The sequence below is a fragment of the Cheilinus undulatus genome, linkage group 12, assembly GCF_018320785.1.
Source record: "Cheilinus undulatus linkage group 12, ASM1832078v1, whole genome shotgun sequence".
NCBI lineage: Eukaryota > Metazoa > Chordata > Actinopteri > Labriformes > Labridae > Cheilinus > Cheilinus undulatus.
The window spans coordinates 23,852,613-23,867,423 of NC_054876.1; the positions used below are offsets into that span (position 1 = coordinate 23,852,613).

Here is a 14,811-nt window from a genome sequence, read left to right on the forward strand (position 1 = left end):
TATTAAATATCCAAGGGGGTGAATGCTTTTTCTAGGCACTGTATTTATCTGTTATCTTCTTCAACGTGAACTTCAGATATGGTATAAAGTTGTGTTTGTTTCCTAATTCTGCCCTTTATATGAAGTGTCATGAGACATCTTTTGTTGTAATATGGCTCTTTGTTAACAAAAACCAAAAACACTGTAAAGTGCACTCAACATCATCAGGTATATCAACAGTGTAATTTGAAGTTGCTTTAACGAAGGCTCTAATTTTACAGCAAAATTCAGAGGCATAAGCTAGTTAAATTTGTTAAGCTGTCTTTCATTACTGTGACTATAATCTCTGTAAACAGATATCTGCATATGAATGCAGGATCTGTAAACAGGAGACAAAATGTTGGTATGAAGGCCCTCTGCTCTCTGTTTGCAGACAGAGAGGTGTTGACAAATCCTGTTTGAGCAGACTTTGGTAACATGCTGAAAAACTGTCAGTGTAGAACGCTGAAGAGGTGGAAAGCACAGGCCAAAGTACAGTTTCTAAACTAAAATTTCAGGACAGTCTGCCTATGACATTTTCCAGGGTTACCATTTCACATATAACCCTCAAAGTGGGAGATTTCTGCTGTTAGATAGGAGGGCGGTCTCAGAAGAAAAGACATGTAAAAAGGACACGGCTGATTTCACAGCTTCCAAAGATGGGAAAGGAACATACTGGTGATCAGAAAAGAGGGTAAAGCATGTCCATGGAAATGGTACCGTACACAGGATTTAAACATCACCACTCCCGCCCACCTACTTGGTGGCACTCTAAATTTTTCTGAACATTACCTGCTACAGTCACACATCAATTCTTGTGGAAGAATGTTACTAGTGAGCTGGCAGGAAAATATCAAGAAAATGTGGCCATTTGTCTTCAAATATGCACTCATGCAGTGGAAATTTGTCAGAGGAACAGCGCGTGCATGACAGGGACTTGAGAAACAATCAGCTATTGACGGACAAACACACATCTTGTTTCCAGTATAGATGAGACATGTCAAATACTGAAACCTTTATAGAACAGAGGGCTAATATCACTCCTTTGTTTTGCCCAGCAGAAACAAAATATGACTTGGCCCATATATTTGATACTGTCACATCCAGAGGCTTAGTTGTCATCAGAGGCTGTCCAGCAGGTTCAAAATTTCAGTGATCTAATCTTAAGGATTTCCCAAGAATGTAACGATCAGAAAGGGATCTCTTTAGGGTGCAACCCTAGAATGAACTTTTTTATGGTTTGCATTCAGTGAGCACAAGCAAAAAAGTGATTTATATGTTTTACAGTAAATGCTCTGTGGCAGAGGCATAATTATTCCAGACAGTTTGATGACTCAGTGCCTTGTTTAATTATATTTATTTAGCCAACCATGTTTTTATAATGACAGTGGTTATATTGATTCTTGGATTACATGGATTACCATTCCAATCCAGTTATGGTCAGCTAGTTTTATGTTGGTTGGTGCCTACACGATGCATTCACCATGTAATTATCTAATTAAAGAGCACACCTCTTAATGGCTGCTTTTTTCCCTCTCTTTTTGCACGACAACAGTTGGTGGCCTGAGAAGTGGCAGAGATTAATGTGTGAAGCTGAAAACACCAACTGTGCACGCAGAGGAGAGTGATTGCCGTCTGAAGCACGACAGCAGAAGTGAATTAGCCGTATCAATCACATACTGTAGTGCTGTGTGTTTACGTCCGTGACAGAGAAAAAGAATAAGATAAAAACATATTGGTTTTACTGGTCCTCTACAACCTGGGGCAGACATTTAGGTCACACATTTGCAGGTTACATTGTACATCCTCTGGATCCTTTATTGATTTCTTTAACAAGGAAACATTTAACACAGATAGATTGCCAGCTGACCTTTGGAGGAAAGCCTGCACCCGTTTACTAATGAAATGAACACTTGACGTGTTGTCGAGTGAATGTGGGAGTTAAACCCCCACATCAGACAGATGTCCGCAGGGTGGAGTTTATCACTAAATTGGATTTGAATTGGTTTCTGATGATAACTGTAAAGTGGGCGAATGGGAATTAAACTAAATTACGCCTTGCTAGATAGCAAGTCTTCAACATTTTACAATGGTCTGCTGCATCTCCAGGTTATATTGGAATCAAAAGAAAGGTTGTTTCCAGTCTCTACTGTACAATTTAAGTGTTGGATTTCTTGGATCCTATTTTGTTTGATCATTTTCTTTACACTAGTGGAAGCATCTTTGAAAATGTTGTTCCTGCAATAAACATTTCTTTTTCCATGTCTGGTCCCTTTAGCTCTCTGTTTTACAATTTAACACTATTTCATTGATTAAATCATTGGTAGAAAAACAATCATGCAAAAGTCAAGGAAAAGTCAGGCATACGCACAAAACATTTGCTGGTTATTGTTTGTAAGATTGGGTGATTCAATGCTGTTTTTGACATAATATTGAACTCTAAATCTTTAAATTATGAGGTTTTGGTTTGATAAAAACAAGCAAAAAACAGCATAAATCTGTTCTCTTTTATATGTTGCAGATCATTCTCAATTAACTTAGATCTATAATGCCAGTTCAACAAATAAAGAAAAATACATTTGTCTGCAAAGTTATTGGAAGATTTTAAATGAAGGAAATCACTGTTAGTTGCAGCCCAAGTAGAAATAGCAAGCAAAGACAGTGTAAAAATGAAGAGCTCAAGTTAGCCTCGATCCTCTCCTGTGTGTTTAGAGAACAAAGTGTTACTCACCATATGTACTGTCTTCATCCTTGGTTCCATCGATGGTGCCATCAGGCTGCATCTGCAGCTGGAAGCCTTGTCGACTGGAGAGCCTGGTCACAATGCCCTTCAACTGGGGCTCTGGAAAGAGAGGAGAGGGATGGGATGAGAAACACTGACTGCATTCATTCCTTAAAACTGTCATGTGATCGCATGAACTAAATCCAGCAGTCTGCAAGAAGCCGGAAGTGTCAGAAGAAGAGGAGCTGTTTGTTTCCATCACAGGGCCTTAAGGGCCCAGGATCAAAACTGACCCCTGTGCACTGTTCAAACACTAAAGTCCCATCATGCTACTCAGCTCACACAAGCAGCATGATGGATTCAAGTAGATGCCGAAATGACCTGATCTTGATTTTCTGAGATCTCCATGAGCTACACACATGCTGCTACAACACTATGCTGTGGGCCTCTAAAGTTATTTACATGTGATGGTGTCATGCAACAGGAGAGGAACAATGAGATGATGAAGGTGCAGCCTCAGATGGGAGAAAATGGTGTTAGCTGGTGGAGGTGATGATGATGATGATGCTGCTGGTGGTGGTGGTGGTGATGGTGATGATGGTTGAGGTGGGGGTTGCAGCCTCTCTCCTCTCACTCTCAGACCTGGTGGTCGCCTTCTCTTCCGTTTCTTCCTCGATCCAAACAATTTAACGCGCGAGAACACGTTCAGCTTGCTCGGCTTCTCGTTGGTGCCTTTGCTGTTGCTCGGGCTGCCGCCGCCGCGGCACGCGTTCGCCTTCTCGCGCTCCCTCGCCTGCCGCTTCTGGCGGATCAGGGAGCTGGCGATCGCCGCTGCCCGGGACATGTTCCCCCGGTGGAGCGAAACAAGGCTGTGCGTCCCGGTCGGAGGGGAAGGGGGGTCGCGGATAAGGCGTTAGGGGGTTAGCGGGGTGGGGGTCTACGCCACCCACGGCTCAGTTCGCATCACACACCGGCCGCTGCAGTCTCGCAGATACCCGTGGTTTTAAAAGGCGTCCAGAATCCTTCATCATCAGTGCGTCCGAGCGCTTCATGGAAGTCGTTAAACAAATCCGGTAATGTGCCAGAGAGTCAGCCTTAACGACGCCGCCTCATGCTCCCCCCCCCCCCTCCCCAAAGGGGTCTGAGTGGCAAAAGCTGTCTGCTTCCCCCCTCAGGTGATTCTTCAGGCTGTCCCGGGAGAGGGGAGCAGGCTGCGGAAGGATCTAGTCCCGGGTCCAAGCGGAGAATCAACAGCTTACAGACGCTGGTGTGAGCCACAACGGGGCTTGTTGTTGCTGCTTACTGCAGCTGCTGCCGCTCTGCGCCGCTCCCCCCGGTGCCGCGCCGCCGCTCGACGCGCTCCGTGACACAAATGCAGCAACCGGAATGTTTGTCAATGAAAGAGCTCGGGGCCGGTTCAGAGTGAGGAGAGGGATCATGATGCAGCCGTGCCGTTCATAAAACTGCTGCAGCCCTCCCTGCCCGCCCCGAGAAGGAGGAAGAAAGGGGGAGGGTGGAGAGGGTGGGAGTGTGGTTTTTGTGTTTGTGTGTTAAGGTGTTAAAGGGGAGCACTCTCAGTCTTCTTTATAGGGCACCTGTAACCCTGGGCCCCACGTGGCATGATATTTACATGTTCTCCTGAATACTGATGTGTGATAGGCAGGGAGACTGACAGAGAGGAGGGGGAGGAGGGAAAGAGGGAGAATGAGGGAGGGGGGGTGTAATATAGGAGGAGGAGTGAGAGAAAAAAATAAACAGTAAAAAAAATAAGAAGGAGCCAGGAGACAGGCAGGTGAATGAATGAGAGGAGGAATAATGGAAAGAGGGGGGAGGTGGGTGGGGGCGGGAGAGAGAAAATGAGATATTGAGTGTGCCTGTGTGACAGAGAGAGAGAGCTTGTATAGAATATACAGCCTACAAATAGATTGGAAAGAGAATGATGAATGAAGGAGGGGAGGAGAAAATGAAAAGAGGCAAATGAACAAGAGTGTAAAAAGGATAAAGAAGAGTGAAGGTAGAGAAAAATGGGATTATTAAAAAATGAGGGGAATAAAGTACAACATGTGGAATTGAGAGAGAAATGGAGTAAGGAGAGACTTGGGGAGTATGTGGGAGAGAGGGAGAGAATTTTGAGGAGGAGAGAGCGGGAGAAAGGAGGGGCTCTCCTCTTATTTTGGTGCAGAGGTTCACTCCTGATGACAGGCTGCAGAGGAAGAAGAGGAGGTGAAAAACTGAGTAGCACTTCAGTGTGGATGAGTTATGGTGTTTTTCTCGATGTTCTCTTCACAGTCACAGTAGACACATTTCTGCATGTCGGCTGTGCCACGGGCAGCCCCCACAGGAGAGGCACATGCACAGCTGTCAGAGCGACACACAGCTGCAATGGCGCATGGCAACTGCAACTCCAAAGCGCTCTCCTCCACGAGGAGGAAGACAGGGATGTGGATGAAGTCTCACAGCAGCGGTCGACCTGCGAGCACCTGGCGCCCGGCAGCAGGCACAGCCGACGCATGCTGCTCCACAGTGGGAAAAGAGAGAGGAAATCAATGGCTGGAGAAGAAGCAGGATGTGTTGAGCAGTAAATTAGACCACTGAAGGTGAACTCGGTACGCTGCAGCCCACTCTGGATGGAGGGGGAAAGTGATGGACTGAGGACAGAAGCCGGGGTCAGGACCTGGTCACTGAAGGGGAAACCTTTGATGTGAAGGAGCAGGAGAAACACCCACGGCCTTCTGGGTAGGTAAGCCCTGTGTAAGTGTGCTGATAAATATAGTGAAGGTGTGACTGTGCAGCTCAACCCACAAGCTGTGAATTCACAGGGACACTTGAGCCATAAAATATTTCATAACCAATCCATGATGTCATCTCATCTAAAAAAGAGAGCAAACATGTGTTAAGACCACTGTGATGAAATGACTGAAAGCTTGGTCCTGTCCTTCATCTTTCATTTATGACACCCTCGCTTTTAAAACCAGACCACGTGTCTCTAAAAGCACCAGCTAACACAAAAACGAGGGAGCCTAATTTCATGAGAGAAGCTGCTGGGAAAATGTACCAAAAAAAAAAAACCTGCGAAGTCAAACCCTGAGAAACCAATAACACACTGAAATGTCACAGGAAACAATGAAATCAATGATTCAAAAAGCTGCAAAACACTGAAGGTGTATTACTGAAGGATCCTCCTGAATAATCATTCAAAGGTCATTTTATGTAACAGAAGCTTGGATGTGAATGAATTATGCATTGATAGTATTGACAAAAACAAAGAATTCAAGAAGCTGTTGCATCTGATCTCTCAAAAAACTTCTCTAGATTTGGTTGGAGCTCTTCTGCCCCCTACAGGCAAAAGGAAAAAGATGTTGGAGAAGAGGGAGTTAATCCTGCTAGAGATAACTAGAGAGTATTTACCACAGATACTCAAAAAGAGTCCTGGCTGTATGTGTGTGAATCTCAAGCTATCTATGAAGAGGGCTGGAGTACAACCATGCAGCTGTAATCACTGCAAACCACCAAGACCTTCAGCAGGTTTAGTCCTGAAAAACAGCACAGAGCACAGTGACACAGTAACTAAAGGCTGTGAAATTAACATAAATAAATATACGCTCTACTTCAAACATTTCAGAATATCTTTGGTGAAGGGGAAAAGATTTGAGAGGGAAATTAAGTTAACTGGTTAATCTTATTTTTTGTAGTGGAGATGTGTGAACTCGCCCTGAGGGCCGACATGGAGCTTTACTTTGAAAGGATTAGTCAGAGGGTGCAAAGAGCTGGGGCTTTTGATACAGGGGTTTAGAAGGCGTTGAGAAAATCAAATTAGTTATTCAGTTTTTCCTGTTGGTGCAGTTTTTTTATTTGCTGTTGTGATTTCAAATTTAGGCTTTGGATATCTGCCATCTCAGTCATCCAAGATCAAGTTGAAATCCCCCCTGATTTTGCTCTCAGTGATGCAAAGTGTACATCAGAATATCATTAAGCAAAGAGCACACTTTCTCTGATATCGACTGTGCATCCATGTGAGATTATTTCATGTGTTTACACTCTTAAAAGTGTTGACTTTAGAGTAGCTGGTATCTGCAGTAGGGCGCGTCCTGCGCTGCTTTCAGCACCACGGACAGCGCCTCAAGTTTCAAACACGACAAAGTTTGCTCACGTTAAGCCTGTTTGAATTAAATTGAACTCCTTTTGATATATTTTTTAAGTAAAATTAAATATTTTGAGAATGTTTTGAGCTCAGAAGCTCCACACAACTCTAAAGTGGCAAGAAAACATTTTTAAAAGTCCCTTGTTGGAGTCAAAGCGACCTGACGCTACTGCCTTCATTTTACGCAGCTTGCTACTTAAAGTTGTGTAGCTTCCTCTACAGATTTCTAACAGGATAACAAATCCCCGGCTTAGCCGCGATCATTGAATAATTCCCCCCAGGTCCTACCTGAGGTGGATCGGCGGAGAGGGAAACTCATGCTGCGCCCGTGGAGCTCCGGAGACTTGTGCTCGCCACTTTTTCGCACTTCCTGTTGTACGCTGGCCGACCAAAAGAGGAGGAATTACTGAAGTTCAAAGCAGACAATTCTCCACGGTATTGGATCCATTAAGAGCGCGCACATGGCGTTGACGGGAGATCATTACAGAACATTAGAGGCCATTAAGGCCTTGGAAGCGGTCATTAATGATTCATCTCAAGGCCCCGCTGATCTGGCACAACAAGAGAGGGAGGGAGCCAGCAGGCCGGCCCCAAATCCAAGGAGCCATCCAGGAGGCATAGTGTGTGTTTGTGTTTGTGTGTGTTTGTGAGGGAGATCAGAGAGAAACAAAGCTGTCACTGTCTCCACAGCAGATATAACTGTTAGAGGCACACATGTTCATAACTCTCTGACGATGACTCTACTGGCCAAACTATAAGTTCAGGCCGTCAGGCCAAATGTGATCTAACAGTCGTGGATTTCTCCATGACAGATGAAAGGCTAACTGCCCATGTTACACCTACCCTGTATGTTTGTATCAGTGACAAAGGGGTATCATAAGTACCAGCTTACAATAACGTTTGTTTTATTTTATTAAAACTACTATAGCATTGTTGAATGTTTTACTATTTAACCATCTATTTCACAAAGATTCACAAGGGGGTTACAATAAAAATAAACTGCAGGAGTTTATGACAGTCTATTGCATGTACTCTGCTATTAGACATGTGCCAAAGAGAGCAAGAATATCTCCATTTAGAGGACACCAAAGAAGGCAATCTGTCCAACTTTGTCCAACTAAAATACACCCCAGAGAGCACTTTGTCAAGTTGTGTCTAATTGCAAGCCACCAAAGAGGGCAGTTTGTCAGATTTGTCCCTGTAAAGGGCACCAAAATTGACAAAGTGCCCTCATTTTGTCAAGTCTGTCAATTTTGACAATTTCTAGGCACCAAAGTGGGCATTTTGTCAAATTTTCACAATTAAGAGGGCACCAAAAAGTCAAATTTTGTCCATTTAGAAGGCTCCAAAGGGAGGCTTTGTCAAATTTTGTTCATTTGGAGGTCACTGAAGAGAAACCTATTCCTTTCTTTTCATTTTGTAGGGCACTAAAATAGCAGTTTGTTCATTTTCTCTACTTACATGGTACCCAGGAAGGCACTTCATCATGATTATCCACCATAAAGGCATCCAAAAAGGCACTTTAGTGACATTTATTCCAACATCAGGGCACCAAGGGAGACAAGTGCCCCCCCCTCCACCAATGTCATAAAGCTACATTTGATACCATCAATCAGCATATTTCTATCTATCATAAATGTATCTGAAATGAAATTTAAACCAACTGCATCTCAGTGTTACGCAAGAGGAAGAAAACTATTAGATTTTGAAGTGGAGAATCAAGACTCAAAGACAAAGACAAAGTGCTGCAGGGTCTTTGTAGTGATCACATCCATCTTTGGTTGCTTTAGTCTTGTTTTGCTTGATTTATCTTGTGAGGGGGTGCATGAGTAAAAAAATGAATCCATTAAAAACACAAACTGTAAGGTACACTGTAAGGTTATATCAAACTAGAATGCTTTTTACATGGCAAAACAAGTTTCAAATCAGTAGATGCAACGTGACCAGCTCAGTTCTTCATTAGGGTTATTGTCAACAGTGACTTGTACACCAAAACAGTGACAAGGATTTAACCTTGCAAAGCAGATGGATATGCCCGTTTTCTTGTTTCTCACTGACAACTCCATCTTGCAAAGCTCCCATCTAAACCATTTGGGCCCAGTTAGAAAGTGACAGGACCAATCAGCAACTAGGGGCAGTACTTTCAGGTGCAGCAGAGTCATGATGTAAACAAGCAGCAAGAGCTGGTTCAGTTATGGAGGAAGAGATTAGCGTGGATGCTGCTAAAGCGCCAGTTTTATCAGAACTTGATAACATTTCTTCTTTAAAAGAAGAACAAAGAACAGCAGTGAGTTGTTTTCTTTTCAAAACCGACAAAAGTCGAGTAATTACTATGTCTATAGTCGCCATGTTTCACGTTAATCATCAGTAGCTGCACACGCAGCTCGATAGCGGCTACGTCAGGTGTTTTGTTGCTCTGATTGGCCTGTAGAAATGTGACAGACAGAACGTTCACCCAATCACACTCCGAGTTTTTTTCAAAGCCTCTGCCTTTTCTCAAACGTTACCATTGAAGCTTTCCCAGATGGATGTGTGAAACAAATCCATCTGGCGTGTCAGGTTAACAAGGATTAGTTTGTTGTTTTAAAGTAATGCAGTGCAGAAACTACATAATGGCATTAGGAGCTGACTGGCAGTGGGGGTTGATATTCAGCATTTGGTCAAATATCTTCATCCAGGTTTTATTCTATTTTTATTTTTATTACTTAATTGATTAAAAGTGCATTACTTTGGTAATGTTATGTATCCCCTCTGGCTTTGTTTTGACTCACCACAGTCCAAAGATAAATGAACTCAATCTTTATCATCTGCTACGTGAACACAATAGTGCATCAGTGGTTCTAACCCAATAGAATAACATATACATAATCTGAAATGCAATTTTATCCCTGTTATTTTAAAGTTTTGATTGTAATGATTATACTACAAAAGTATTCACCCCCTTGGATGTTTTTTTAATTGATTGATTTTTAAAAACAATCATGGTAAATATAATTTGGCTATTAGACAGAAAAAAAAAATCAAAAAGCCCTCTTTAATGTTAATTGAAAGTAGGTTTAAACAAAGTAATGTCAATTAAACAAAAAAATGTAAGGTAAAATAAGTGACTGCATAAATATTCACCCCAAGGTCAGTATATAGTAGAAGCACCTTTGGCTGCAATCACAGCACACAGTCTGTGTGGATAGGTCTCAATCAGGCTTGTATATCTGGACACTTCTTTGCAAAACTGCTCAAGCTCTGTGAGGCTGCATGGGGATCAGGTGTGAACAGCCCCTTTCAAGTCCAGCAACAAATTCTCTATTGGATTGAGGTCTGGACGTTGACTCAGCCACTCCAGAACATTCACCTCACTGTCTTTAAACCATTTCTGTGTAACTTAGTGAATGCTTTGGGCCATTGTCTTGCTGGAAAAAAAAAGTTCAAAAGCACGCACATCTCAAAGGGTCAAGTATTGGGTGCTGAAAGAAAAATTGACTCTGCTCACCAGGAGCTGCTCCGAGCACCTTGCTGGAAAACAAACCTTCTGTTCTCTCAAGCCATAGTTCTCTTGCAGACTGAATCAGATTGCCCTTCAGAACTGTCAAATATTTTGCTGCATTTACTTTACCCTCTACCTTTATAAGCCTTCTAGGTCCAACTGCCAAGAAGAATCCCCACAGCATTATGCTGCCACCACTGTGCTTCACAGTGGGAATGGTGTGATTGTCATGATGTGCAGTGTTTGGTGCACCCAAACATAGCGACTTCTCTGATGGCCAAAAAGCCTTGTTCAATGCCTTTGATTTTTTTTTTTTATCCATCCCCTGACTTGTACTTTACGATAACCTTTTCTCTGAGTTGCTTTGGGTGTTATTTTGTCTTCATGGTGTAATGGTAGCCAGGAATACTGATTAACCAGTGAGTGGACCTTCCAGACACAGGCGTCTTTATACTACAATCACTTGAGACACATTCACTGCACTCAGGTGGTCCCCATTTCACTAAATGCGGGACTACTAGCACCAGTTGGCTGGACCTCTGTTCAATTAGGTCAGTCATTTTACGGGGGGTGAATATTTATGCCATCACTTATTTTACATTTGGGTTTAATTGGCATTATTTGGTAGAAACCTTTTTTTACTTTGTCATAAAAGATTTGTTTGTTTTTTTTCATTTTTATCAGAAAGCCCAACTATATTAACCATGATTGATTTTTAAAATCAGTAAAAGTGTAAAACATCCAGTGGGATGAATACTTTTTATAGGCTCTGTTTAAGTCAAATTTCAACGGCAAGATTTGAGCTTGTATCAGAGTATTTTTACATGATAGTAGTGGCAGTTTTACTTCTGTGAGAAATCAGAACACTTGTTCTACTGGTTAATACATACATATGTAAAAGGTTTCATAATTTAAAAAAAAATCCATTTAGTGCTGTTGTACACATTCATCTTTAATAATTAGTAATGAAGCAGCCTTGATTTTGTTAATGGCAGGTTTAAGTCCTATCACATGTTAATCTAAAAATTTAAACTATGTTTGTTTAAACATGTTTTGCCATGAAAAAAAAGGCATTGTAATTTTAGACCGATCTTACAGTGTGGCTTGGATTGTTCTTGAGGGACAGTTGAAGTTTGTATTTTGAATGAATTCATCATTCAATATTCAGTGATTTTCTTAAACACATGCACAAAAATACATTCACCCAAAAGTACTACAGTTCACACTAAATCTCTCGGGGGTTCTGTGTGCTATCATCATTTTACACCCTCTGAGTATATTGTGTAGTAACCACACTCAGACCAAAGCAGCTTGTCCATGAATACACACAGTCTCTACCCAGCTACACATAGCTGTCTATTATGAGCCCATTACATTGTTGTGCTTCCTGTGAAGCAGCCAGCTCAAACACAACAGCGTGCAGAGATGATACAGACATTATTACAGATTGCACTGAGTCTATATACTGCAGGGCTTACGGGAGGCTGTAAAAGCTGCAGAAGGAACTGAAGCAGGATGCCGCTGCAGAACATGCACACTCAGCTTAAAAGTGACGCTCGTAGAGGAAGATTTATTTGAGTTATCCCTGGAGTAAACATGCTGCACAAATCTCTGTTAGGTTACAAAAAAATATGTCAGGAAATATTATTACTGTTTTTCTGCTCACATGATTACCACAGTCATTATATCATGGCTTCCTGTGATCAGGAAATAATTCTATTAGATCAAGCAGATGGACAGACTAGGTCACTCTTTCCATGTCTTTGTGCTGTTTTCTTCTTTTTGTTTCTCCTTTTGTTCCAGCTGCAATGCTTTAGCTCTGAACAAACATATAACACCTCCAGGAATAGCTTTGTAGCTTTGGCTTGAAATAGCAGACCACAAAGATGGCAGCAGGTACATTTTGGCAAAGGTTCCTGGGCCAATAGCCTGGGCAGGCAGCCAGGATCCAATCATTGGAGTATTTGGACATCATCAGCTGTCATTCAAAACCAGTCATTCAGATTATCAGCCACTAGATGGCGCCAAATTCTCAGTCAGTGATGTCTGCTGCCTGTTTCTCTACCTCTGAGGTGAAAGTGTCTGGTTCCTGCTGTCAGCCTCACACCTCTCACATCAAGATAAAATTATGCTAATCAAAAATAAGTGGTTCACAATCTAACACTATATACAGTATCAACCATTGGCTAAATTGTTGTAATTTCAAAAGGTGCATCTCTAAATATGAGGGACAAAGCATGTACTGAACGTGACTAGGATCCCAAAGCCAAAAAAGTCACTCACTCATATTTTGCACACTGAGTCCATTGTATTTTATTTGTATTCACAGCAAAATTTCATAGAATGTGCCAAACTGTTTCATACTGTGACAAAAATAAGCAGTGAGGATGAGCCTGTTGACGAAAGTTTTGACATCAGTGTGCAAATATGATTAGAACAGCATGAGATTAATTTATCTTTTAACGTGCGAAAAATCCTGACAGAAAAAAAAAAAAGAAAAAAAACTGACTCAGTGTGAAATGTTCTCAAGACCCTAAATTCTAGTGTGGCTGTGTTGTATTGGCACTGTGGTGCCCTTTCCTTGATTTTAAACACTCTATGAAAATTCTGCTGCCATGGGGCTGTCAATCAAAACAATAACAAAATATGACAAGTACAGATCAGCTTCGTCCATCTCCACTGTGTACTTCTTATGATTTGAGGACTCTGCTGAACAAAAATGGCACACCATAGATACAGTATTTTCTCGACCAATGTTTTGGTCTCACTGAAGAATTTCACATAAGAGGAAGAAAAATTGTTAAAAACGGCCTTCGTGGTCAAGCTGCAAGTGATCCCAGAATGCTTTGTGAGTGGCTTTCTCCCTCAATATGTGAAATTCATCAGTGAAACCAAAAGGTTGGTTTAGTGTTTAGTACAGTGGTCCTCAACCAAAGAGCCAAATTGTTGAAAAAATACCCTTTCAAGAGCTACAATCCAAAGCTGGGGACGTGAATCCAATGAGTACTAAAAAAGATAATGATATTTAAATTAATCAGAGCATGCAGAGACACTGTTTTAACTGTAATTTTGAACATTTCTCTTTCTTTTAAAGTCAATTAAGACAATTATTTGGGTTAAAAAGCTAGTTTAAGCCATTTATTTAATCCCCATTGTCAACTTTGTCAGATACTTGTCAACTCTGGTTATTTTACAAAAAAGTGCATTATCCTCTATTCATTTTATTCAGTATATTTTTTTAAATACCAGCTAATTAATATGCAATTATGAATACCGGTAATCTATTTGAAATTATCAGTTTAATATTAAAGATGAAGTTAGAAAATCACAGCATTCAGAGATAAGATACTTCAGATGAGTGAAATCAATTTAAAAAAGTGAAAGTAATGCATTTTATGACCAAATATCATTACTTTAATACAATTAACTGAAGACTTGACATTCGTCATGAATTAATAAAATAAAAATCAGATTCATATCAGTGTGATGGAGGTGACAAAAATGAAGATATGATTTGCATTAAGTCATATTTTGTGGAAAATGTTGAATTAAAAATGTGTTCCTAAACACAACTGCTAGATGAGACCTCAACCTACAGAGATATCCACTTCAAATTACTGTAGTAAAACTAAAGTATACATTTAAGCTCAGGACATGTTCTGTCTCTTCTTTCAAGAGTCAGGGAAAAACAGTATTTCTTGCATGTTCTATCTTGTAACTGAACATCTAAAAAACCTGAAACTTAACAATTTAATTAGATATTTAAAGCTTACTGTATAGATGTGGGAAACAAATTAACTGATGAATGAATTTGATGAATTTCCCTTTGTTAAGATTTTCTGAGGGAATCAATTTTCCAAGTAAGCCTTAAAAGAGCCAGAAAAAGAGTCACATGTGGCTCAGCCACACGTTGAGTATCACTGGTTTAAATATAGCTATGGAGTACTGTTTTAATGAACACAGACCACAATTCAAAACAAGGATTAAAACGCAGAGGTTTAACCCTGAGCAACATGCCAGGTCTCTATTTTGCCTTGAGGGGGTCACAACACTGGAGGGGTTCTATGCTACAGGGGTTGGCATGGGGGGCCTGACCTTCGACCAGAGTTAGAGAAAAATAATGATCCATCATCACAAGTAAGCAGCACAAAACATGAAAAAGATGTTAAGATAATGTAACATCCAATGTTTCTATAGCAGTGATAAGTCTGTCTAACACACTGGCCAACCATAACAAAACACAAGACAGTCAAAACTAAGATTTTCTCTAGCTTTTAAACGATTTCAAAAATTTGAGCTATAAGGATTCAACATGAACATATAAAAGAAAGAGAGAAGCAGTCATTTAAAAAATGTGTGTAAAAAATCTAATTGTAGCTTTAAGGTCAGCATTTTAACAGTGCACAAAGAAATCTTCTGAAGTTCATTAGGTGTAATGTTCAGCAAATT

The 14,811-nt window shown here is 41.0% G+C and overlaps 1 protein-coding gene across 4 annotated transcripts in view; it reads right to left on the reverse strand.

The window, feature by feature from the left end:
• The window catches only part of fgf13b (fibroblast growth factor 13b), a 36,795-nt gene that overhangs the window by 17,895 nt on the left and 4,089 nt on the right, over window positions 1–14,811 (reverse strand). For 2 of the 4 annotated variants that reach the window (XM_041801303.1, XM_041801302.1), the window contains exon 2: window positions 2,750–2,860. In XM_041801303.1, coding sequence (XP_041657237.1) covers window positions 2,750–2,860 — 111 coding nt within the window. Of the gene's footprint in view, window positions 1–2,749; window positions 2,861–3,382; window positions 3,852–7,169; window positions 7,216–14,811 lie in introns of those variants that run through there. The other 2 variants (XM_041801304.1, XM_041801301.1) reach the window with 2 other exon arrangements.